At 56.5% G+C, this 26,003-nt stretch overlaps 1 protein-coding gene and 1 long non-coding RNA gene across 4 annotated transcripts in view; one reads left to right on the plus strand and one right to left on the minus strand.

Annotated features, from left to right (window-relative positions):
• The window catches only part of DENND1B (DENN domain containing 1B), a 153,327-nt gene extending 143,248 nt beyond the window's left edge, over window positions 1-10,079 (minus strand). Inside the window, exons 1-2 of one of the 3 annotated variants that reach the window (XM_045859644.1) lie at window positions 9,582-10,079; window positions 3,342-3,406 (exon numbers count right to left, since the gene is read on the minus strand). In XM_045859644.1, the coding sequence (XP_045715600.1) occupies window positions 3,342-3,406; window positions 9,582-9,637 (121 nt within the window). In that variant the 5' untranslated portion in view covers window positions 9,638-10,079. Of the gene's footprint in view, window positions 1-3,341; window positions 3,407-5,297; window positions 5,472-9,581 lie in introns of those variants that run through there. The other 2 variants (XM_045859661.1, XM_045859653.1) reach the window with 2 other exon arrangements.
• A 6,859-nt stretch (window positions 10,080-16,938) lies between these two features.
• LOC123804415 lies at window positions 16,939-24,680 on the plus strand. The gene is made up of 3 exons (XR_006783160.1): window positions 16,939-17,146; window positions 23,817-23,950; window positions 24,418-24,680. It is a non-coding gene; the product is annotated as an uncharacterized LOC123804415 (long non-coding RNA).
• Window positions 24,681-26,003: the final 1,323 nt, after the last annotated feature.

Raw genomic sequence — 26,003 nt, forward strand, 5'->3', positions numbered from 1 at the left:
ATTAAATCTACTGAAAAGCAACAGGTGACAATCCAGACTCTGGAGTCCGGCCACTCTGGGCACGCTCCTCCACTTCCCCTGCCTCAGCGTCTCCACGCACAACATGAAGACGGACTTTCCCTGCCTCTCACATGATCGGCCCACGTAGAATCCCCCAGCCGTGCGTGGCACCACGTGCTGTGTACGCCTGCTGCTGCTGCTGCTGCTGCTGCTGCCGCCGCCGCCGGGACTTGAGAGAAGCCACCGACAAGACACAGGAGAGGAAGCTGCTGGAGTGCCCGAGCCCTGGCCCCGGGGAACCCCAAAGAGGAAGCATCTCCCCTCTTCCTGTTGAGGAGAAGGCCCTTCTTGGAAGTCCCGGATCACTGGGTGGAAAGTCGGGGCACCGCGGGGACAGCCAGTTCTGTTGTTGGAACCGAGGAGGGGCCGCTGGTCCCGCTGGCCGCACTTCCCGGACGCCGGGGCGGGACAAAGGCGGCCAAGAGAAGGCGAAGGCGGCCCTGGGCCTGGAACTCTCCCAGGAGGCGCATTTTGATCTGGATGCTGGCACTCCCCTCCCGGGGCGGCTGGAGCAGAAGCGACTGGGGAAGCTGTCCAGCCAGGGACACGTCCGTGGAAAGACGTCCCCACCAGCCTAAGACCACCAGAACCAATTCTACTCACAAACAAGAGACACGCCCTCCCGCCACCCTGGGGGCGACTGCCAGTCCCCTCGGGGCTATTTTTACATTTGGGGGGCCCTAGGTGAAACTGTCCCCCAGCACTGTTTCCCCAAAATTCAACACGACGCCTGAAGCAACTCCAGCTAGATCAGAGGACAATGGTCGCTTGAAAGAGCCAGCTACACCCAGTCACATTTCAGCACCTGATTCCAATACCGATCACTCACAGTTAGGGATCATCGGTTGCTGAAGCTTTTCGGGATAAATGAGAGAATTTAGAGCATCTCTGCTAAAAAGTGAACAAGAGAAGCAAGGCAAGGGTCCTAATATGTTGCGGGTCTTAGCACAAACCAAGTCGACCCCTGCATCGTATTTCCTGCTGGATCAGAGCTCATCCAGAAACAGCCCAGCATCCTGAGAACAGCAAACAGCATTTCCATTGGTTCCCCAGCATCCATCCTTGGCCAGGGGTTGGGGGCTTCTTGCCACTCGTCCCTCTGCAGTGACACCCCCAGTGATCATTCTAGCAGTGGCCGGGCCCAGTCCAGCTGGGGTCCCCGGGAGGCTGCGGGGAAGGAACTTCCTGGCGGTGAGGAGAGGGCGTGTCCAGGGGACACCCAGCCTCTCTGACAGCTGCAGGGAGCTGTGGGCAGCTGAGCCTCCCCAAGCTCGCTGCAGCTGGGGGGCTGAGAGGCAGGACGAGCCTGGACCTTCGGGGACCTACTTCTAGACTTCCTCTTCCAGGAGCTAGCACGCTTCCTGGTGGTATGAACAGATCTTACACGGCTACCCTCAAGCGTCCGACCTGACGCGCTCTGTTCCGCAGGGCTGCAGGAGAACACCATCCAGATCCCTTTAAACAAACTGATGCACACATCAGACTCATTTAAATAAACAGGTTTTACGGACAGTTCAACAGGAATGTTCTAATAACTCTCTTGAATCATTTCTGGGCATTCTCCCTTTAATATTTACCCAAGTAAAAGCAGTAATAAAACCATTTAGAAACACCAAACTCTCGCTCTCACACAAAAGTGCCGTTATACAGTAGCATTTACTTTTTAAAGGGCCAAAAACTGTAGCTTGTCAGACCCTTAAGTATCAGTCACATTCACACAATTCATCACAATCAAGAGCAGGAAAGTTGTTGAATGCTTTTTACGTGGTTCTGTTCCGCCTTTAAAAAAATCTTTGGGGTTTGCTGCCAACCGGCCTCGTTGAGGGCGCACCCGGGCGGGGGGAGGCGCTGCAGCCGTGGGGGGGTCCCAGCGCGTTTGTTTCAACCATTTGCGGCATTTCGACTCCACCGGGCTGCGTACACTGCTGCAGGACAAAGGAAGACGTCTCTAGTACGCAGTGATGTCAGCATCAACAGCGGACGGGCCAGGAGACAATAAAAGACCCAGGCGGACAACGCAAACTGGACCGACGAGGTCCTCCAAGATGGAAAAGGGCAAAGGGAGCGAGGAAGGAGCGGGCCACTCAAAACCCTTCACGGGAGGTCGCAAGCCCCGCCGGTGCGTAAACAGACCAACTTTGTGCAGACAGGACCTTGGAAATCAGAAAAGGCTCCCTACAGCCTGCACCCACTCCTTGCCCTTGGCCTTGCCCTTCTTGCCCGAGTCCAGCCCGCTCACTGCCACGGTGCCAAGAGGCCAGAAGTGCCACCGGCAGGCCTGCTGCAGCCAGGAACGTGTGTCACTTCCCACCTAAAATTAGTCACACCTGCGCGGCCACAGCTGGGTCGGGCCCCTCTATTTTAAGGTGAGCAGCTCCAAATTGCTTAAAAGCATGTAATTGCTTTTTTTAAAAAAGCATATAATTGCTGGTCAGTTTCTGAAGCTAAAAGTGCCACCTGATTTTCCACCGAGAATGGACATGTCACTTCCACAGGCCCCACACTCAATCAGCGCGTGATCCAGGGTCCGAGCACATGACCCAGTGAAGTGACACCCGCGACCTCTGTGGACACAGGTCGCACTCGACGCACTGAGAGGAAGACGCAGGACCGACAAAACCCACCCAAGTGTCCTCTTCTTTTCAGGAAGAACTGACAGCTGAGACCCTTCCAGAAGACGTCACAGGCTGTGTACCAGCCACCCCCTCCCCCGCCCCGCAAAAGTGATGGAAGGCCAGCAGAAGGGGCTGCACTGGAAACATCTCGAAGGAACTGGTGTGGCTCTCACTGCGCTGCCGGAGCCTTTGCACTGATGTTTTAAAAAATGAGCTAGAAATGCCCTGGCTGGCGTGGCTCAGTGGATTGAGCATGGGCCTGCGAACCAAAGGGTCACTGGTTCCATTCCCAGTCCAGGCACAGGCCTGGGTTGCAAGCCAGGTCCCCAGCAGGGGGCGCATGAGAGACAACCACACATTGATGTTTCTCTCCCTTTCTTTCTCCTTCCCTTCCCCTCTCTCTGAAAATAAATAAACTCTTTTTTAAAAATGAGCTAATTGCTGAAGACGAATGAAAGAGAATGAAAAGGCGAGGCCTTCCACCAAAACTTGAGCAACCAATGGTAAGGCCGGGCTGTAAATTGCACGCAGAGCACACACGTGAAAATTAAGTGCCACGATGACACCCGTGATTTCTGCAATCCCAGGGCCGAGCCCTGACCTCCGCCACGGGAACAGCGGTGCGGACAGACGCGGGCGCGTGAGGAACCGACAAAGCACACGTACCTTCGTCTTCAGAGGCGTGGCATCTCACGTTCAGCACCAAGTCAAAGGTTCTGTCTGGGTTTTCCCTGGACGAGAAAGAACTCCGTTACATTTATTTCCTAGGACACACATGAGCATTTCTATAAAGTCGCTAGCTTCATGACGCTAAAAATAAACGTGCTCTTGTCTCAGGAGACGCCATAGAACTATGTGACCGCAGCCCAGCAGAAATAAACATTTCTCCCCAGTTCAGCAACTGAGGACAGCGGAGGCTTGGGAGACCAGAGGCTTGGGGCGAAGCATCGCGCCTTGGAGCCTGCTTTTTCCCCTAGAAAGTGTCTTGTTCCCGTCCCAGCGTGCCTGAGAGGGTTCTAAATTAAATGATACGCCTGGAAGTCCTTTACGGAGAATTAAGTGGTGTATCCCTGCACAGCACCGGCCTTATCTTACTGCACGGAAACGACAGCCAGTGTCCCTACGTGCCTCCACCTTTCCTGCCCGCAGAGCCCGGCGGCAGGATCTGGGGCTTCCTTCCAAAGACCCGCCGTCCACGCGGAAACTGCGAGTAACCTGCCACCTTCCAGAGGACCAGGAAACCTCTACGAGGCTCCTTAAAGGGGGATGCTCTGCACCTGTTTTCCTTGGGATGCAATGACTCAACTCAGCACGTGTCAGGCAGCCCACTGTGCACAGCCAGGCCAACACAAAAAGCCTCGTGTTATGCTGGACGTCAGGGGTCTCTGGGGAAACGCGGCATCGGCCTCCACGTTGGGTTTCCCCACTCGGGACAGCGCGGCTGCCCCGCCTCCTTCAGAAACTATCAGGAGCCCTCAGCTCCTTCCCTGACTGCTCAGACTTTCAGCCTAGTCATGTGCTTGGTTTCAAACCGTGAATTGAAACCTATTGAGATGCTTAAAGAAAAACAAAAAAACAAAAAACCAGAGCTCTGTTTTCGTCTCTTTCTGCCCAAGATAAAAGATAAAGTCTGGCCCCACTATGTCCACGTGACCCAAGCTGTGTGTCCGTTTCTCCTGGCAAGGAGCCCTTCGTGCCTCTGCACAGGGGCTGTTGCTAACACACACTTCCTTCAAGCACCAACGCCGCTGTGGGCTTCTGCATAAACATTGGTTCTCTTTTTAAATTTTATTACAGGACAAGAATCCAGAAACAGGAAGTGGCAGGCCATATAAATTAATTCGCAGTTACCCATTTCCTCAGCCCTCCCACCACTAACTTGCCCCAGTGCTAACAATCGGACAGGTCACTGCCTCCCTCATAATCCACTCATGTCAAAGGCACACTCATGTCAAAGGTTTTTCAAACCACGGACCCCGCCCCCCTGCCCCCCTCCCTGGAGATGTCAAACACTGCAGGAAAATCATTCTCCATTACAGAATGTTCCTCTTTCCCTAATACTCCTTAGTATGTCTCTTAGGTGTAAAAATTAAATACCAAGGACCTGACACTGGGAAAGCTAAGAAGCCTTTCACAGTAATACACATAGACACGATATGCATTACTTTAACTTCCAGAGGGAAGTAAGAAAACAGGGGAAGGGAAGAAAGGAGGAATTCTTTGCCAAGTAAATTTCAGGATTAAAAAGAGAGAGAAAGAAAGAAGGCAGGAAGCAAACCCCACCCCCCACCCCGCACCCCCACTGATTCCAATCGCTCTGGACCTCGTGAACGGCCCGAAGGGGGGCGGGGGGGGGGGACACCAGGCTGCAGGCGCCGCTAGCCCGTGAAAATACTATCTAAGTGGATGGGGTGTGCGAGCCCCGCGCAGACCCGGGGGCGCCCGCCCGCAGGGCCGCCGGAGTCGGTGGCGGGGGGCCCTGCAGGGGGCACGCTCGGAGCCCCCGGGGCGCCCGCCCGCCTGCCGCTCGGTCCCGGACGCAGCCCGGACTCCGCAGCCCCAGGCGCGACGGCGGCGCTCGCCGGGGACGTGGCCAGGCCCGCGGCCTAGGGCCGCACTCACCGCGTCCTGCTGTCCATGGTCTCATGTCGCGCGTGCGCTCGGGGGTCGCGCGGGGCAGCGCTCAGGCGCCCCTGTCGCCGCCCGCCCGCCCGCGCGCCCGGCCGCGGCCTCTGTGACAGATGCGGGCGCGGCCCGTGTCCCCGCCGCCCGGGGCCTCGGTTCCTGCGCCGCCGCCGCCGCCGCCGCCGACCAGGAAGTGGGCGGGGCGAGGGCGGGGGCGGGGCGGGGCGGGCGGGCGCACCTGGGCACCTGACCGCGCGCGGCCCTCCGCCGCGCCCCCCCAACGCCGCCCCCGGCCCGCGGCCTCCGCCCGCTGCGGCGTCCGCGCGGGGCGCGGTCCCCGAGGCCCGGCGCCGCGGGCCGCCCCCGGGCGCGCCGGTTGGGGGCGTTTCCTGTCATTGCTGCGCCCCCCCACGCCCCCCACCCGCCCCGGCAGCCAGGCCCCCCGCAGCCCGCGCCTGGGGTCCGCGGTGTGACAGCCAGGGCCGCCCCCTCCTGTTCGCGCAACGTCCACCCGCGAGCACCTGCCAGATAGGCCACTGCGGAGTCGCAGACGCTCCTGCACACGCAGCACGCGCGAGGACTGAGCTGTGGACACACGGGGGCACGGGGCGTGGAAGGCACCCCCCACCCCGCGGGAGCCCGCCGGGGCCAGAGGCCTGGGGGAGGGGCTGCCCGTCTAGCGCGCGGGGGCGGGGGCGGGGGCGGTGGGGGAGGGGGGCAGGTGTGTGTGCACCGACTCGGGACGCGTCACAACTGCAGGGGACAGACCCTTGGACCCACGCCAGAGAGTGGGAGAGGCAGCAGCGAGCCAGCCCCGGGGCAACCGCAGGCAACCTCTGCCCCACAGGCCTGCCTCTGCCCCGCCTCGTCCGCAGGATCCTCGGGGAAGACCTGGAGGAAACGTCTCATAAAGAACCTTCCAGGGACGGCGCACGGCCGGGCACGGGCAGAGAGACACCTTCTGGAAGCTTCTGCCAGGAAGTGACCACCCCTGACGCGTGGCCTCCGTGCCGGGTCCGTGGGCTCCCAACAGGGGCGCTTCCCCTTTGATTCTTGCAAAAAGGTAAGAGGAGAGGAAACCGAATGTGGTCGGAAAAAAGGTGAAATCGTGTCACCTCCACGTCAAACGAGGGGCCTCGGGAATTCAGTTCAGAACTAGGCAGGGGAGCCTCAAGTGAAACTCCGTGACGCCCGGTTTAAACGGTCTCGCCGAGGGTGGGCGTCCCGCGGGCAACGCGGCCGGGAACAGGGCAAAGCCGCAGACCCGGGCCTCCGCGAGGACAGGACACGGCGAGGACAGAAATAAGCTGCTGCTTTAGCGGCCTGGGGTGTCAGGGCTTGGCCTGGCTGAGACTCTCCACTTCGGTTTCTCGGTTCCTGCATTTGGGAAACGGGAGCGATTACCTGCCCGCCTCACGGAGCACCGTGCTGTCCCAGCCTGCGAGGGCTGCACATTGTGACCTTTTCAGAACTCAGTCTGTGGATTTCAGTTTCACAATTAAGCAGACTGTACCACAGGCAATATTTTTTCCCCAAATAAAAGCCTTGTTTCTACCCCAAGAAGTTACCCTACTGCAAAACCTTGAAAAAAAAATTCTGTGAACTAAAAACCACTTCTGCTCCAAGTGTTACTAAATGCCTAGAACTTCTCCTTTCATTATAATTAACTGTCAACCCTAAAAAAGGAACCCTACCCGGGATGCCTGACTCGAGGTGCTTTTTCTTTGTGAGATGGAAATATCCCTACATACGTCTCCCCACCCATTCGATGGAACAGTTATACCCCTGCATACTATACAATTGTTTTTTTTTTTCCAATCAGCTTTAAGTCTATGAAGAGAAAATACTGCATGTGCACACACCAAGCAAATTTTTTTAAAACTAGCTTTTAAGCAAGTTTAAAAGCAAGAGATTCATTTATCTATTCCGACACTAGTCAGATAAAAGAGATGGACATGCAGACGGAGAACTTTGCACACCCTCGTCTCGGGGGTGTGGTTATTTAAACCAACGGTACAATGGTAGCGACACTGATCCCACTCAGAACCGGCGGCACGGCTGATGCGAACTCTGAAGCAGGCAACCCTGAGACCTGGGGCCGGGGCGTCCGAAGATCCCGATTCGGGGGTCCTTATTTCCTGCTTGACAAAGGACAGGGACACTCCACCAGGGCCACCGTGGTCGGAGAACGTGGTTGGCGCCGCTCTCCAAGTCTGTAAGTCGTTCATCTTTGAAGCTGTTTTGAGCTTTCCAACTGGTTGCGTATTTCTAAAGGACCGCAGGTAAGGTGTTCTCAAAGGGTGTCCTGGCCAAGTGCTGTGATGGCGTTGTTGACACCTTTCTATCACTGATGTTGCTGGCGCAATTCAGTTCACGGGAGAGGTGCGTTTAAAATCTCCTGGTTACGTCGGTGGATTCGTCTATCTCAACTTATAATTCTGTCCGTTTTTGCTTTATATGCTCTGGGGCGGTGTTACAAAATGCGAACCAGTCTGTGATTGTTCTGTCTGCCTGGTAAATGCATCATTATGTTGGGACTGTAAGGCCAGGAAGGCTTTAGCTTTTAAACAGGCTTCTTCTGATCGGTATCTGCCTAGCTGAGTATCTCTTTTCATCCTGTTACATTAACACTTTCTAAGACACTATGTTTCAGATCTATCTGCCAAATGTTAATTTTTACTTTCACTCTCCTCTGATAATCTTTGGCTCTTAATCAAGTATTTAGAACATCGAGTGTACCATAATGGCTGATAAATTTGAATGTATTTCTGCCTTGCAATGTTGTGCTTCCCATTGGTTTTGTCGATTTGTGGGGTTTTTTTTCTTTCACCATTGCCTTCTTTAGAATTGATTGATTTTTTGATGACTCTACTTCTTCCCCTTTCTATCTGAAGTGTTGTATTCTGTCCCTATTCATCTGGTGGCTATCCTGGAAATTTTACAGGCAAATCTTAACTGATCAAGTGTGGTTAATCGATACATCAGCCTTCTCCCAAACAGCACCGGGACCTTTAGGACACCCTTCCAAGCCCCCATGCATTGTTGATGACGTTGTTTTGGGCAGTCAGTGTTGGTTTAGGTTTACCCAGAGGCCCACCCCTTATTGTGCTTTCCTCTCTCATTTTCGTCGTGGGTGTCCTCTGGTCACTTCCCTTCTGCTGAAAATACACGCTAGAGGCGCTGACATCGTGTTTCATTTTCTGTTTGAGCGAGAATGTGTCTGTTTCCCCCTCATTCTGGACAAACGTTTTCACTGATGAAGAATTCTGGGCTGGCAATTATTCCTTCTGTGTGTATTTGATCTCTTTTTACACCATCTTCCAGCCTCCCTAAGGAAGCCTGAACTTTTTAAATCATCTTGAGATGTAATCTGTCTGAAAACTTTCAAGATTTGTCATTTGTCTTTAGCTTTCTATAGTTCCATGATGAAGTAGGTAGGTGATGGGTTTTTTTTTAAATGGTTTCTTTGGTTTTCTTGACTGCAGGCACGCAGCCAGCGGAGCCCCCCGCCCCCCAACCCAGCCAGGGCAGCGGCGAGGGCTTAGACGCCGCCTGCCCTGAGCTGCAGTCAGCACACACCCGAGTCAGGCACCTCCCGGCGTCTAACTCTGGGTTGCCTATTACTGTCCTTAGGTGAGATTCATTAATAGTCACAGTACCTTTGCTTGTGATGGAAGGAAAATTCTTTATATGAGGTATTTAACAAGTCAAAGTTCACGAAGGCTTTAGAAAGCTACCTTGAAGATATTTCATCAGGGCCTACCTGCCTTTTAGCAACAGCCCAGGTAGTGTGGTTTAGAAGGACACTCTCCAATTATATTATTTTTTTAACACCTAGCAGCAATATCGTGAATTTGAATCTAAAGGTAAAAGGTCCTTCACAATGAGGTATAGAACACTTTTAAAATGGAGAAGGCAGAGGAGAAGATTTCGGAGCAAAATCTTCCCTGAAGGTGTGCTCCTCTGAGCTGCTGTCACCTGTCACGGCTATAAAGTGAGCGTTCTCTGTTCGTCGGAAAGCCAGCTCCAAGAAGAAAAAAAGTCCTCCAGCTTGGAGGCAAAAGGGCGGAAATCATTCTTAACATCTTTATTACCAAATTGGAATATATCCAAATATTTACAAATTCAAGCAGGAAATGATATGTTTCCTTTGCTGCTAAACCCTTAGTGGAAAAGAGAGCAAGACTCTTGAAGACAACACAGCCAGGATGTCCTGTCCTCGCCCCACCCCACCCCCTTTTCGGGTGACTTTCCCAAACTTCTCGAATCAATTACTCTTACCTCTGAACAGCTTCTGCTGTTTTGCCTTCATCCCTGTTCGCCAGCCTGCCAGACATCGGAAAACTTAAAACAGTCCCCGGAGTGAAGAGAAAGGTCAGAAGCGGAGTATCACCGACCAGCTGTGATCAGACAAGCCCGATTTTCTTCCCAGATTCTTCGAGGGGCCTTGCTTGGGCCCCAAGAATCAGAGCGTGTGTGTGTGTGTGTGTGTGTGTGTGTGTGTGTGTGTGGCCCGGCGTCACGCCTGAGAAGGAATCTCCTAACCCCACCTACCAGGTGCTCCCGTAAACACGCCCGTCTTCATGGTGAGGCAACTCTGCTCACTCCCATTCAGCCCCCTCCGGAGCGTGAGTCACCGCATCCAACCGGAACGACCTCGGAATGTGCTGGAGGGACACGCAGGGGCAGCTAATGTCACCTGCACAGTCCCACTGCGGCAGTAACCCCTCCCAGCACACCCCATCCTGATACGGAGAAACCCTCAGACCACGTTTCTCCGCCGTCCTGAAGTGCGAGAAGCTAAGTGGACAGAGCATGACTCGCACTTACAGATCTGATCGGCTCCAGGGAGAAAAAGGAAAACTCGACTCGCAGCAGATCGAGCTCAGTCGAACACCGGCTCCACGGGCAGAATTCCTCGGCAGAAGGCCCTCAGGCCCTAAACAGAGATCCGAAATTCCGCAGTATTCGACCCCTCCCCCTTGCCTCACTGTTCCAGATAAGGACAGGGTTAGAATCCGTAAGGACGGAGCCCTCTCCTGGGCTTCCACCGCGGGGACGTCATCTTGTCATCTCGTCATCTGGTCTCCACCCTGGCTGCTGGCCTGGCAGACCTGTGTGCCTGGTGGGAACGGCCCTTCTGCTGGGAACCTCCTCGGGGAGGGCGGAGCAGCTCCAGGAGTCCGGGCAGGGTCTCAGTGCAGTGGGGACGGGCTTCCTTTGTGCAAAGGACTCCGTCCTCCCCGCCCATCTTGGTTCCCCGTGCGCAGCCCCGGTCTTCTCCCCCTGAGCCACCGGAGTCCACCCGTCCAGAGCGCCGAGCGTGGCTGGGGTGGGAGGAGGCCTCTGGATCCCTGACTCAGCCTCAGAGTCTGACTCAGTGGAACCCCTGTACCGTGTGGGCCGATGCCCCTTCCTGCACCCCACGACCTGGCTTGCTCCTGCCCTTCCCTCTGGGCTGGCCCGTGGGTGAGGTGACACCACGTGGCACTCGGATGTGCACTGTGCCTAGTAGCCACACTGCATTCTCACCCCGGTTGCTCCGGAACACCCACCGCCAGGTCCTCATTCCCCAGGGACGCCACCCAGGCCGCGAGCTTCCCAGGAGGACTTCCAACGAGGTATGAATTCTTAAGTCCCGCGTGCGGGGGTCCACGGGGAGAGGCCCACTCGTAGGAGGAGAAGGAAGGCTTCAATCAAGTGGCCTGCTGTGGGTCAGAAAGAGCTGACCCAGCAAGCCGGCCAGCCACGCAACGTCCAGCCTCTGAAAGCAGGAGGCAAGAAGTCCTAGCAGCTGACTCACGTTGTCACTCCATGCCGCCCACCCGTACGCACATACCAGAAAGACAGGCCTGACCACACTGGCATGGGGCCTTTGCATGGCTGCGATTCTTGTCCGGCGTCTTATGATTGTTTTTCAGTGGCTGGGTCCCTCAGAAGCCCTGTGACATGCAGTTTTTAGGTAGGTAGGGCAGGTGCCTTCCACGGCCAAGCAGGGAGCCAAGTTCGAGGGCACTCGGTCCTGGGAGTGCCCGCGTGGGAGAAGGCACTTTCTCCCGCAGGCCAGGGGCACTGGGAAACAGGGCTCAGCCTGCCACATACTACTGAGACATGTTTGTAAGATTTTATTTATTTTCTTTTTTTAGAGAGAGGAGAAGGGAGGGAGAAAGAAGGCGAGAGAAACATCGACGTGAGTAAGAAACATCAATTGTTTGCCTCTCACACATGCCCCAGCCTGGGACTGGCCCACATCCCACGCATGTGCCCTGCCCAGGAATTGAACCCATGACCTTTTGCTTTGAAGGATGATGCCTAACCAACCGAGCCACACTGGTCAGGGCTTACTGACACAGTTTTAAAAGCCATTTTCTCATAAAGCCTGTATCTTCTCTCTCTCTCTCTCTCTCTCTCTCTCTCTGCCTCCCTGTCTGTCTCTCTGTCTCTCTCTGTTTCAATTCAAAATTGTTTATTATCATGTGTCATCTCCCTCATGGACGTGTTTACATATCCAAATTACAATAGCATGAAATATTTGCGTAGTCATCCTTTCTTTAAAAGTCCCTTGTGCAAGCAGGATAAATAAAGGCATTTCTATACAACGAACTAAAAGACTCATTCCGTAAAACTAAACGGAACCAAGACTCGTTGCTGCCTGCTCCTTCTGCAGATAACAAAGGCTATCGTCGAAGGAAAGGAACTTTCCACGTGTGATCAGCGTGCAGTCAAGCCAGCCAGGTCTTCAGGGAAAACCAGGTCTGGAAACTGGGTTTCCTGGTTCTCAGGGATGAAAAGGCCAAACCGAAGAGCGGTTCTCTATGATCCCTCAACACAGAGCCTGCATTATGCTGCTTCGGCAGTTCACTGTATCGTGTTGCTCGCTTACATCTCTGTGGTGTGAGTCTCTATTAACATACAATGCTTAACCCTTTACACTAAAATTGTGTATGAGGGGGAATTATGTCAAAGGACAAGTCTTAATGCGAGACGGGGGCCTGGAATAAAAAAGAGGCCCGTGAGGACCAGCTGTCTCCACGGGGAAGGAGCGTGGTGGAGGAAGTGGGTGCTGGGGGCAGCTGCCCGGATGCACTTGAACTGGCGACCGTCTTAGTGATGGGCTTAGTCGCTGGACCCCTGAGCTGAGCTTCCAACCCCCTCATGTCCGTCCATGTGCCTCTCTGGGCTGCTTCCTCCAGTGCCAGGCTCCACTGTCCCCTGCTGCTCAGCGGCCACTGTCCTGTCTCCTCCTTTCCCTCTCCCTGCGAATGAGCAAAGCCCCCAGTGACGCTGTCCCCTGGGGTTGAGCTCCCTCGCCATCTCCTGCACCCACTCACCTCTGCCCAAGGACTCAGGGTGTCTCGGCCCCCAGACTGACCTGGCTGGAACGCCCGGTACCGATTCCCTGGCTGGTTGTAAAGGCGGGCCCTGCTCTGGGGGAGCTCACCTGCCTGGACTAAACTACCGTCGTTTCTGTCCCTGGAGACCTCACAGCCGCTGCCCCTGCGGAGGGTGGCTAGCCCAGTAAGCCAGCTAGTGGGGCCCAACAGTGTGTCTGCCATAGGATCTCCGATCGTAGTGGGGGGCAAGCAGAAACCAGGCAGAACGAGGAGGGGGCGTGGTGGGTAGGGGAGAGGGGGGCGGGGCCCACAGGCCTCCCTGAGGCACAGACTCGTGGCCTGCAGGTGGGAAGAGACCGGGCCGCCGCTGAGTGAAGATCTAGGGCATGAAGCCCCCTGGCCTGGAGGACAGGTGACATGAAGGCCCGGAGGCTGGGACACGTGTGGAGGCCCATTGGGGGAGAGCGGGGTGGCGGGCCAGGGCTGCAGGAGGGAGAGGCAGGGGCCGGCCTGGGGGGGGGTCTCTGCAGACGTGGGGGGGACTGTGTTTCATTCTCCTTGCTGTGGGGAGCCACCGGGGGGACCCACGAATGGCAGCCAAGCCGAGGGTTAGGGAAAGGCCTTCGTGGTGATGCCGCCACCGCCGCCGTAACCCAGGAGACGCAGTAACAGTCCGGTCGCCAGCCACAGTGGAGATGATAAGACGTTCTCACATTTCAAGTGCTTGTAGCTCTCAGGTGTTGGGCCACTGGGTGAGGCCCGGAGGGGACCCTGGGAGGGGTGGGGTGGGCTGAGGAAGGAACCGGAAGAGCCACTTTGGGCCTCCAAAGGCTGAGCTGCGGTGCCCCCACAGGCCCGGGTGTGGCCAGCGCCGCAGTTGCTGCAGGGGAGTCCGAGTCCCCTCGGTCCTATGAACCCAGGCGATTTCAGAACAACCAGGCAGACGGCGCAGGTCTGGGCGCCGGGCCTGCAGCCCACCTGCGAGAGCTGCTGGCGGCCGGCCTTCCCTTAGACTCCTCGGGCTCCAGCTCCTCGCCTTCTGCAAGGGTTCACCGCCCCAGAGCCCCTCCGTGAGAGCGGGAAGTGGAGTCCCATGTCTCCGGCGGTGTGCACCGAGGCGTCTGGAACGCCCGCGAGGAAAGCACGCTCGTGCTCCCCCAAGCGAAGAGCGGAGCTGTGTCCTGGCGCTCCCCAGGGAGGGGCTGGCAGGAGGGCGTTCCCCGCCCACCTCCCCTGGCGGGAGCGACCTGGCCACATCACCAGGCCGGACAGGGTCTGCACACCCCGTGGGGTCACTGTCAAGGGACCCCGTCATACCCCAAACTCAGGCCGGAAGTCCAGCGAACACGCGGCGGAAGGCCCCCCGCCCCCCCGTCTCGGGCACCCCCGCTTGCAGTCCGCTCCCGCAGGATGCCCCAAGTAGACCCAGCTCAGTCCCCAGCTCAGGCCTCTGCCCTGGGCAGTCTGTCACTCTCTTGCAGGTGCCAGTTGGTCTGTCAGGACTGAGCATCTGCATTCAGTCGGTTTGTCGGGCACAGAATCAAGTTCAAGTGGCTGGTTGTTTGGAAACACCACGTGCAAAGCTACCGGATAGGAAGGCCCATGAGAATGAGGCTCACGTCCTCCAGGGGAGGGGGTAGCACTGCTTCCATCGTGGCGATGTCACGGTGGCTGCCCCCACCTTTCCGTGAAGGGGTGCGAAGCCCCAGCATGAAATGAGGCAGGGATGAAATGTCAAGAGGGCTCTCAGGGCAGGTTTCACTGTCTCCACATCACCTCTCACGACAGTGTTGCCCGGCGACCCTCTCGGCAAAGGGCGCCGCGTGAATTCCCTCGTGTCTCCCAGACTTCATTGCTTTGGAACCCGGACACCCACAGGCCCGGCCCTCGCAGGCCCCCATTCCCGGCGTCCCTGCTGTTCCGGAGCAGCCCGACGGCACCAGCCAGGACGCTTGAGAAGAAAGACTGTGGCCGAGAAAGAGGGGGTTGTCACGAGAGGCCAGGAGTGACAGTTCGCATCTGAGACGGCGTGCGCTGCTACCTTCAGGGACGGCTGTCACCCACGCCGCAGTGGCACACACATGGGGGGAGCCGCAGGACGCCTCTTGGGAGGCGAGGGTTTCATTCGGTGGTTTGCAGGCTGTAGATTTCTCCCTTATTTCTTGTTTCTTTTCAGGAGGCAGAACAGTAAGGGTCAGCCTCCACTTACCGCCGCGCCCAGGGTAATTTTCAGGCGCGCTCCCGTACGGTAAAATATGTCACACATTTGCGCGGTGAGCTGTGTGGTCTTTGTGGCTGCTGTTGCTTGTGGCTGAGCAGAGAAAGGGACAGAAGGAAAAAGGAAAATCACACATGGTTTTTTTTTTGTGTCGTCCTCACAGCCACAGCGTGAGGTTAGGTTCTTCCTCCTCTCATCGGTTGGACTCGAAGATAACTCCCCCAGAGTGACACCAGTGGGCCCCAAACCCCGATCTTTCCGGACCCTAAGCACCGCCACACAGGATTTTACCGGGCAAAGCTCAGACCGAACCAGCCAGTAGTCAGACTGAAGAAGCCAAAGTCCAGGAATGAATTCCCCAAGCTCCTAACACCTGGCCAGCACTCCGAATTTGACACCCGTGTCTCAGACAGGGGACCGACCCCCAGCTTCCCCCCGCCGACCTCTGATCCCGCCAGCCATCCTCGGCACACCTGTTCCAGGTCCGGAGCACACACCCTTGGCTGGCTTCCCCACAGCGGTGCCAGCTGGCACTGTCCCCACAGCCCGGGAGACAGGAGCGCTCCTGGGCCCCTCCCACGGCTGGGCGCAGCGGCCTGGACCTGCTGGCGCAGCGGCCTGGGAGCCCCTCCCCTCCTACCCGCCGGGGGGGGGGGGGGCGGTGACCCGCCCAGACCCTGCGGCCTTCATCCCAGCGCCTCCCGCCGGCTCCGGTCCGCAGGAAGGTCTCCGCTGGGGCTTCCACGAGGCTTTTAGCTGCTTCCCAGATGTTTAATATTTAACTGCTCTTTGCTGTTTTTGCCTGTCATACCTTAAGCACGTCCAGCTAGAAGTACCTCAAGGGCAAGAACTCTGATGTGGGCTTTGGCGGGGAGGGAGGGGGGCTGTCAACAACACCCCGTGATTCGGGGGCCACTTGGTGTTCGGTAAGCTCACTGATTGATTGCTGCCGTGCGGGGACCACCCCCAGATAAAGAAGGGGAAATGGTTGAAGCATCTGTCGTTGTCATTCTAGAAGCCCGGAGGTCTGGATTTGCCTGTTTTCGGGATGGGTTCGTCCGTAAAACTTTATTGTTTCCATAAGATTCTGATAGAGAAAACATGTTTGGCTCCATATATAAAATTATGATGGAAAGAATAAAAAAAAGGTAAAAAAGGAAATGAAAACACTGAGCGAACGTTGATATTAACTGAGTAAGACAGTTTACGTGAAACAGTTCGAGTGGCCTAGGCTAGGAGTCCCTGGCAAAGCGCTGCATCACTCTGACAATGCGAGGGGGGGGCAAGCAGCAGGTTTCTCCCAGAATGCTCTGCACCTACCAGACTCTCCTGCCCCGCCCCCCCGCCCCCCCAGTTTTCCCAGGCTAGCTATTTCATTCATTCACCTAGTCAACGGATACTTTTGAGTGCCCTTTTCCCCTAACTTGAAACATAGTAATGCATGATATGCCCAAAATGTTGCATTTGTTCTTCCCTTTTCAATAGTAAAATGGCTACACAAGAACCCACCAATTGTGGTAAGTTTTTTGAACATGCACACTGAGCCCTGGCTGGTGCGGCTCAGTGGACTGAGCACCGGCCTGTGAACCGAAGGGTCGCCGGTTCGACTCTCGGTCGGGGCACCTGCCCGGGCTGCGGGCTGAGAGGCAGCCCATTGATGTTTCTCTCACACGGTGAGGTTCTTCTGCCTCTCTTTCTGTCTCTCTTCCACTCTCTCTAAAAATAAACTAATAAAACAAGAAAAAGATACAATGCATGCTGACATGACAGCGGTCACAGTACAATCTAGCAAAACTGTTTTGAGTGAAGTTAAAGGCAACAAAGCACGACCAGAGCCATCGAACGGGAAAAACCAAACGACGTTTTTGGCCAACCCGCCCTTCGCCTGACTGTCCTCCCGTCAACATCCCAGGCCCCGCTACGTAATTCACGAGGACGCATGTGGGCGCAGCCTCCCCCCCGAGCCTCTCGGAAAGGGGCGAGCACAGACGCGGGTGGGAAGACTTCCTCCTCGTAGCTCTTTGCCGCGTCCTTAAGAGCAGGGACTTCCTCTTCTTGCAGCTCGCCACATCAGTCAGTCTGACACTCGGCTGTGCCGCCGCCGCTCCGCGCCGGCCCGCAGACGCCAGGCCCGTCCGCCAGTTCCGCTCCAGGGCGTGCGGGTGTGAGAGCAGCCACTGAGAGACGCCCAATTCTCAGGCTGGGACTCGGATCCTTCGGCCACGGACCCAGAGGCACCCAGGAGCCCGAGGAAACAGCACCCCTCCCGTCAGCACCCAGGGCAGCGCAAGTCGGTAAAAGTGCTCAGAGCGTCAGCACGACGCACCTGGCTGGAAGTCCAGGCGTAGTTGGTGGCTGTGCCGCCCTGTAGGATGACAGAGCAGGCGGGGACCCCGATCCCACAACGCGGGGAGAAGGGAGTGGGCAGTAAGGAGGGTGTCCCGTGGAGTTGGTGCCTGGAGGGGAGCGGCCGCCTTTGGCTGCAGAAAAGGAGTCGGTCAGGAGGAGGGGGGCTGCTGGAGGAAAGGCTGCCGGGAGGAGCCGGGGGGAGCAGCCCGGGCTCTCTCTGGCCTCCCTTCCCGAGGTGTCCCGGGGCTGCTGCTGTGGTCGGAGTCACTGCACAGCCGAGGGCCAGAGGCCGAGCTGGTGTGGCCTGTCCTCGCCCGTCCCCCCCACCCCCGCAACCCCGGGGCCCACGACCGAGGGAGGAAGGCGGACACGTGGTCTGAAGGAGCAGAAGGGGACGCTTAGCCCCCGGTGCCGTCCGTGTTTTTAAACACGTTGCACGGCCTCTTGTCCTTTCAGAGTAAGAGTGTAACCCAACTCCATCCTGCCGAAGGGCTTACAGTTGGACCTGCAAACGAGCACACCCCAGCAGGGGCTGCACGGCCTGGTGGGCTCACTTCCCTGGACCCCTCTGGGCCTGGCACAGGGGCGGGCTCTCACGGGCAGTGAGGGGGAGAACACCCACCGTGCTGGCGCGCTGACTCACATTCCAGTTCTCCGGCCACTTGTTCTGAGCCGCGTCCTTCCCCTTCCTGCGGCCTCCTCTCCCACGCGCTTCATCGGGACCACCCTGCCGTCCCCCGTCCGTCCCACCGGCCTGCCCTCCCCTCCGGCCCTGCTGGGCAGCAAGGAGCTCCCTGGGCGTTACACTGCCTCCCCAGCCCGGTGGCTCACGCTCAGGGCCCGTCTGCTCGGTAGGGACGGTAGGTACTCGCTGCAACGCTCCCTGTGCGTCACTGAAGGAAGGGCGCCGCACTTCTCCTCCGCCTCTCGCTTAACCAGGACGAGAAGGGGACACGCGGGACACTGTCGTTCGAACGGAGAAGAAAGGGCCCCGACACAGACCTCCGCTCCCTCCGTGGAACCCACGGCAAGGATTGCAGGGAGGGAGGGGGCGCCACGCACTCACACCCCCAGGAGAAGATAGGCCAGCCCCCACAAGAAGAGGTCTCCTTGCACAGGGAGAAGGGAATGGACTCTGCAGTCCAGAGACGGCGGGAACCTGGGTCCCAAAGGTGCCGATCGATCCCCGAGACACCATGGCGGGCCGACAAAGGAATTCGAGGCTGTGGGCACCTCCGGAAGCTTGCAGGTCAGACTGGGGGCCTGAGGACCGTTGGAGAGTCTCTTAGGGGCAGATCTGAACCCCGAGCTCCCCCTCCCTGTGCAGCAAAGGAAGCCCACCTCCCCAAACAGAAGGCATGCTGCCTCTCCGGAGCAGATGAACCAGAGGGGCCGTCAGGTTCACGGGCGTCAGGCACAACCGATGCGCTGGGGACAGGGGCAGGGGAGAGACCCCCGCAGGGACGGGAGGATTAAAAACAGCGGGTGTGCTGCCCTCGCCAGCTCCCTTCCCCCCGACACCAGCAGCCGGGGTGCACGACCTCCAAGGAGGAAAAGGGACGAGTTTTCTCTAGCAGAACTGACAGGTTCAAGAGAAAAGAACTGCGGACACTGACTCTTGGAGCCCACACCATGGCCTCACGGTCAAGTCCACCAGCGGACAAGCTCCTCGTGGGCACATGGAATTCGTAATCAGCGTTGTTAGTGTCTCACTGTTTAAAGTAATAATAATAATAACCAGCAGAAAGACTGGAAGAAAAAGTCGGAAAAAAAGATTTCTAATTAGCATAAAGAGCCAGAAATGGACAGAGAAAGGGGACCAGAAAACTAGAATAATGAGTCAGGACACCCAGGATCTCAAGGAGCGGGCAAAGAAGTGGAGAGACGATGCCACCAAAGAGACAGTAAAAGGAAGTTTTCTGGGACAAAAGGTCGTGAGGTTCAACACGGAAAAGGCCTCTCCCAATTCATGGAGCAGAAAGAGACTCGTGTCACACTATTGTGACACTTCGGGACACCAGGCTTAATGGAAAGAGCCCAAGAGCTTTCAGGGACCAGGAAACAAACAAAAAAAAAGAACCCAAATCACAAAAAAAATGGACAGCATCCTCCCCCCAGTATCCTTGGAAACTGGAAGACAATGGGGGAATAAAAGGCCTTCAAAACTCGAAGGAAGTGATTCCCGATCTAAAATTCTACGCACAACCAAAGTAGCAGCCTGGTGGGAGGAGAGAATAAAAACATTTTCAAAACGCGAGGCCTTAAGGGTTCACCCCTCGTACGCCCTTTTCCAGAACGCTACTAGAGCATGCGCCCACTGAAATGAAGAAGTCGGCCAAGCAAGGGGAAGGGGCGGAACCAGGAAGGGGGGACAGAGGGAGGAAGGGCACAGGACTGTCCAGGGTGACGGCGAGCAGAAATGACAAAGACAGCCAGGCGGCGGGCGCAGGGAACAGAGGGTCCGCGGATGACATCGGTCTCACCGAGTAACTAGTGTGGGTGACCACGCCCGGAGGAGAGTCCCTTTTAGGGTTGGGTTGGGGGGATGATTGGCGCAGAAAGGACGGAGGTAAAGCTGTGAGACCACTGTGCACACTGGGAGAAAGACGAAGGCCGTGAAACAAAACACCGTCGCGGGAAGTGACGTGGCCCAGCTGTGAGCAGTCACGACTCTGTGCGATGTCCCCCGAGATGGGGACCCGCGTGCTGGGAGCTCGTCCGGGAGCCTTCTCCAGGGCAGAGGTGAGGCCGGAGTGGAGTCTAGAGACCCCTCAGCCCCGCCGCCCCCCTGGGAGACCTCGGACGCCGCCGGCTCTTCAAGGACCTGTGCCCGGAGTCCGGACAGCGGGGCTAGGGACTTGCACTAGGTATGTGGACATCACCGGAGGTAGCCGCCCCGGGAAGGGGCTGCGACGCTGGCCTTTCTCGCCAGCAGAGACAGCTCCCGCAGACGGCGGACCGCTGCGGAGGGCCTGGGGACAGGGTCCCCCTCACACCATCCGCCGTCGGGAACACCGACGAAAGGAAAACCCGGAGACGCCGGATGAAGCGTAGTTTCCGGGCTCCGGTAAATGTCACAAGATAAAACAGTTGAACAAGGGGGGCGGCAAAACCCCGCCCCTTCTAGGCCCGAAAGGGTGAACACCAACTCATCCAGACTCAGGGGAGACAGACTGGAGAGGGCAGTGACCTTCACAAGGGGACTCGGCGGCTCACGGCGAGGGGACAGGGGAAAGGCCAGGGCCGTCAGTACCCAGCTCCTCCGGCAGCCTCCTGGAGGGGACTCTCAACCCCCAAAGTCCACAGTGGGCGGGGGAGGGAACCCATGATAGCCCCTCCTCCCTGTGCAGACGGCCGGGGAGGAAGGCTGGCCAGTGGCGTGAGGGGCAGATGGAAGAATCCAGAATTCTGATAAGGGACCTCCGTGCCCACGTAGCTTCCACTGTGAGTCACTCACGCAAGTCTCACCACCGAGTTTCTCCAGCTGAGCTGTGTGTCTCCACACGTGACCATTTTCCCGGGGGTACTCGGGTCGGGGGGTTGGAGGAAAACCCACGTGCAGGTTTTCGGTTCCCAGGACATTGTGAGGGCGCACGAAGTTGAATCTACTTGCCCTTGACCGAGAAAAACAGGCTGCTGTGCCCCAGTAGGAAGTGAGTGAGCCGTGGGGGGGTGGGGGGGGACGTCAGCAGTGCATCTGCAACCGCGAGGAGCAGAGCAGCCGGCAGCTGCCGGGCCTGCAGGTGGGGCGCTGGCCCACAGGGGCGTGGGGGAGGTGACTCTGGCCCGGGGACACTTACACCGCGAGTGCTGAGTCTGTGAGGACCATCCAAGGGTTTCATCTGGGCCAGAAGACACTCCGGTAACCCCTAAAACTCTCCAAAGGCCTTTGGGGCGTTAATTAGCTTCTGTCTAGGCAAGGGGACCCCTTGCAGACAGAGGTGAGAAACCACACAGAGGAAACCACACATCAGCCTCCCCACCAACCCTGGTGTCTTCGTTCCCTAGCAACGCGCCCTAGCAACAGAGGACCCTGACTTTTGCGCCAGCAGCTGGAAACCAGCTCTGGGTGGGGCGCTGCCTCCCCCACACCACCTCCTTGTGAGAGGGTTCGGCTCCGTTAAATCTGGGCATCCCCTCCCCTCTCCCGGCGCTGTGACTGATCCGTCCCTTGTTTGGGGCTATTATTTCTCTGTTTGGCTTTTGAAGAGATACCGTTCTGTATGTATTGGCTTGTGAAATTATTCTAATTCCCACAGCAAACTAAACTGTGCTAAATAACTCGCTGGCAAAGACCAAATCAGCCTCCGAGTGTGACTGGGCTGCCTCCCGAAAAACGAAAACAAAAAACCGTGGCCTGGCTGACGGAGCGAGAACCGTGGTTTGTGGCAGGGGTCCCAGGCCACGGGAGGCCTGAGTCCGAATCGGAAAGGAGGCGCAGAGCTGGGCCCCTGAAGCAGTCCTGGGACAGGGAGGCTCCCGCGGGGGCTCCGGAGCTGGTGCTCATGGGAGTAACGTGGAAAGTGGGGGTGCGTGATGGCGGTGAGCCCTGGTTCACCAACTGCATGAGAACAATGGTTACCGCTTGCTGGGTGCTTCCTCGGTGCCAGGCCCTGAGCACCTCACGTGTCTTCCCTTGGCGACACTTAGCATCTTACCACTTGGTGCTCCCGCTTAGCACTCAGTGTCTCCCGGCGACACTTAGGTAGATGCCGTGCAACCGCCCCGTGCCGCGTGCGGGGAGACGGTGCGGATAAGGCGAGCGGCTCACCCGGCGTGAAAGGGGCCCCGGTTCGGGGGGCCGGAATTCCAGCTCGGGCGCGTGCAGTCTGAGGCCCGGCCTCGTGTCAGCTGTTAGCCAGCTCCTTGCACCTTCCCGGCCGCCCTCTGAGGCAGGAGAACTGAAACTTAAAAAAGCGAAGTAATTGTCTCAGGGTCTCACGGCCAAGTCGGAGGTCAGGGTGTAGTTGCTGAGCTCACAGGGAAGTAATCACCCGCTGTGATGTGGCCTCCCCTCTAACCCACCGGCCTGAATGAATTTCGGGCGGTGACGAGGGGTCGCCAGTGCACCCGCAGGTCCAGCTTCCTCGCCCGGGTGTCGCCCAGGCAGTAAAGAGGCTGGTGGGCATCCTTGCCGTGGGCTGCAGGGGAAGCCAGAACCGGCAGGGCCCGAGTCCCTGGCCTGGGAATCCAGATGCCGAATTTTAATTGATCAGTTTCACATTTTATCTTCTTCATTTGGACACGGTTCTTCAATATGTAACCTTCTTTTGAATCTTTTTTTAAAGATTTTATTTATTTATTTTTAGAGAGAGGGAAGGGAGGGAGAAAGAGAGAGAGAGAGAGAGAAAGAGAGGGAGAGAAACATCAATGTGCGGTTGCTGGGGGACATGGCCTGCAACCCAGGCATGTGCCCTGACTGGGAATCGAACCTGCGATGCTTTGGTTCGCAGCCCACGCTCAATCCACTGAGCTACGCCAGCCAGGGCACATTTTTTTGAATCTTGATTCTCCTTTCCATCCTACTAACCTGTTCCTTCAGGTTTTGACCTTCTGAACTTCAGGTTGGTCGGAATTTGCATTTGCATTTTTAAAAAAAAAAAACAACAAACTCTCCCCCAAAGCTAGTATTTTCACTGACATTTCTACAAAAGCACTGTCAGCCGCTCGAAGTTCATGTGGAAGAGGCACTCTTTCTCCAATGTTTCTCTTCCAACTTTGTCTCTCCCTCTCTTTCCACGTGGGCTCTTCTCTCTCCCCGCCCCCACCCCTTCATGCTGCCGTCTCCCCGCCACACAGAGCTGTCCCCGAAGCCACAACCAGCCAGAGTCAGACCACTGCGTTTCCGGCTCTGCTTCTGACTAACACCACTTCCCCAGGGAAGGCACTTCCTCCTTTTCTGTGTTGGTCTCTGGGCCTTCCAGATGACTGCACTAACACCAGCTCTCCGAACTGTGCCAATGACTGCCTCACCTGCGGGCCGGCGTGGTCACTCACAGAGGCAGGTCGACAGGTGTGTCACTGGGAGCCTCCTGGGCTGCCCCTGGCGTCTGTCACTTCCCGTTCCAGCCCGGCCCCGGGCAAAAAAAGTTGTCGGACTGGCTGTGCGGTGTCCAAACAAAGCTCCATTCAGTCATCCTGCCAGATGCCTTTTGTTTTTTTCCACATCAAAATGTGCACAAAATTGAATTAAATGTATTTCAATTAAATCCCTTGCCCAATAGCACTTGACTCATTGCTTCATGTGCCAAGACTCTTTTTTAAAAAAAAATCTCAGCCAAAGAATTGAAGTTTTGAGTAAGAAACCAAAGAGGTATGCAAAAAAGAAAGGAAGAAAGGAAAGAAAGAAAGAAAGAAAGAAAGAAAGAAAGAAAGAAAGAAAGAAAGAGAAAAAAGAGGAAAAAATTGCATGAATTCATTACAGTTTATGTACACCAAGAGACAAACTACATTTGAGTCCCTGAAATATTTTTTCTGTCTGTCCTCAAGGTAAAGCATATGTTGCAAGAAACTTTTTTTTTCCTCTGACAAAAAGATTGCTCTCAGTTCTCTGATAGGCACGAGGACTAAAACAGGAACGGGAGAACTTAAGTTTTGGCTTTTTTTTCTTTCCAGTTTCTCAATTAGCCAGAGAGCGCGTGTTCGGACTCAGCCACCATTTACTGACCCTTCGACGTGCAGGCCCAGCATTCAGGACCCACGGCAGCGAGAGGGGGCCCCGCTGCGGGGAGAAGCCGACCTCTGCCCCGGTATTCCCCCTCGACACGTGTACCCCAGCTCCCTCGCCGGCTCGTGCTGACACAATGACCCTCCTACTGTGCCCCCCGCGGGCTGTGCGCCTCCCGAGGGCAGGGCCCGTGTGTGGGCCCATGTGTGGGTCTGTGTGTGCCGGGTTCGTTCTCGAAGCCAGCATCCGCCCCAGGCCCCAGGACAGGGCTGGGCCCACAGTCAGCAGGGCCGGAGTCAGTGAGTTAACAAAACAGCATGAAATAAAAACCCAGCCTCAGCGGTTAGGGAACTGGGTCTCTAAGTCCAAGATGGGTCCCCAGTCTTAAGTTATTGCCACTGAGGTTCACCCCCTGCTTTTCAGAGGTGCAGTGAGAGGGCACAAGAATACACACACACACACACACACACACGGAGGCAAGAAACAACATCCCTGCATAGACAACATGAGAAACGGATCTTGTATCCCATCCATTTGTCCCCACTCCAGGTCACAATCAAGTCACTTTTAGACTGTGGATGAGAAATCGCTGATTTCTGCGGGAGAGAGAGCCAGGAGCTCAACCTGCAGCCCGCTGGCCGCGTGCAGCCCAGGACGGCTACGAACGCGGCCCCACACACAATCATACATTTACTGAAAACCTGTTTTTTTTAGCCCTGGCTGGCGTAGCTCAGTGCACTGAGCGCGGGCTGTGAACCAAAGTGTCACAGGTTCGATTCCCAGTCAGGGCACTTGCCTGGGTTGCAGGCCATGACCCCCAGCAACCGCACACTGATGTTTCTCTCTCTCTCTCTCTCTGTTTCTCCCTTCCTTCCCTCTCTAAAAATAAATAAATAAAATCTTTTAAAAAAACTGTTTTTCGCTCATTGGTTTTCATTAGTGTTTGTGTATTTCGTGTGTTGGCCAAGACAACTCTTCTTCCTCCAGCGTGGCCCAGAGATGCCAAAAGGTCGGACACCCTGCTGTAGAAAGAGCTGGAATTATTCAGGTTTTCTCTCGTACGCACCCCAAAGGATCGAGTCAATAAAATGCAAGTTTGCACTTGTCACTTGCCTCACTTTTCTACTTAGGAGGTTCCAGGTTAGTCTGAGTTGCTATACCAACCTACCCTTGAAAAACAGAAACGTTTAGACTGTACACATTACTTGATTCTAAGTGTATTATGTTTTTTTATGTTAAAGCATGCCACAGAAATACATTTACAATATTCTTTCTTCAAAACAAAAATCTCCGTAGTGAGAAAAAAAGTTTAACGTTTTATTAAGTAGCATAAGTGAAGTCCGATGTTGTTTCACAGCACAGAGTCCATCAGAGTCACTAGGGAAGAAACATCATTAAAACGTCTCGCCCCTGGAGTCAGAGACGAACACCCAGAGGAAAGCAACGCTGTGGAGGAGTCTGGAGGGAAGAAACCCCCACCGCTCTGTCTGGGGTTGAGCTTCGGAAGTATCTCCTTCCCTCACTGCAGGCGTCGCCAAACCAGAGGCCGTGTTCCCAGAACTGCATGTCCCTGGGACTGTCTGCTCCAGCTGCTGTGTGGCTCCGACGGCGCTCCGTTCCAAATCTCCGTGTCTGCTCCCTGCGGCTCTCCCCGGTGACCGCCAAGGAGGGCGGCGTGGGTGCCACGGGCTGGGGGGCGGGAGCAGGCAGAGAGATGAAATCGTCTTAGCTCTGAGAGGCTGGTGTGACCTGCGTTCTTCAGGCTGACACGGGCATTGAGACAAGCTGCGAGACCCCGGCCTCCCGGCCTCTGCTTCTCCTCCGTGCAGGGGGGACAGGCCGCTTCCCAGGAACCCCTGTGCCTTCTGCCCGCACGGGCGGCCCATCCTGCGCCCTAAACCGCTGTCCTCCTGGGCAAGCCCCCTTCCAAAACCCGCCGCATTCGGTGGCGAGTAATACATCACACGCTGGCCTCTGCCATCGCCCGGGCATGACTGTGCGGATCTTGGGCTGTTTTCTGAAAGCAGGAGATTTGTGGTGACAAAGGCTTGGCCCAGTTTTCTGTATGGTTTGCCAGATTTTGAATTTTAACGGCCGGGTGTCCGTTTCTCCGAGCTGCAGTGTCACGATGTGCT

The sequence above is a fragment of the Phyllostomus hastatus genome, unplaced genomic scaffold (genome assembly GCF_019186645.2).
Source record: "Phyllostomus hastatus isolate PE091 unplaced genomic scaffold, TTU_PhHast_1.1 phas_contig_148, whole genome shotgun sequence".
Taxonomy (NCBI): Eukaryota; Metazoa; Chordata; class Mammalia; order Chiroptera; family Phyllostomidae; genus Phyllostomus; species Phyllostomus hastatus.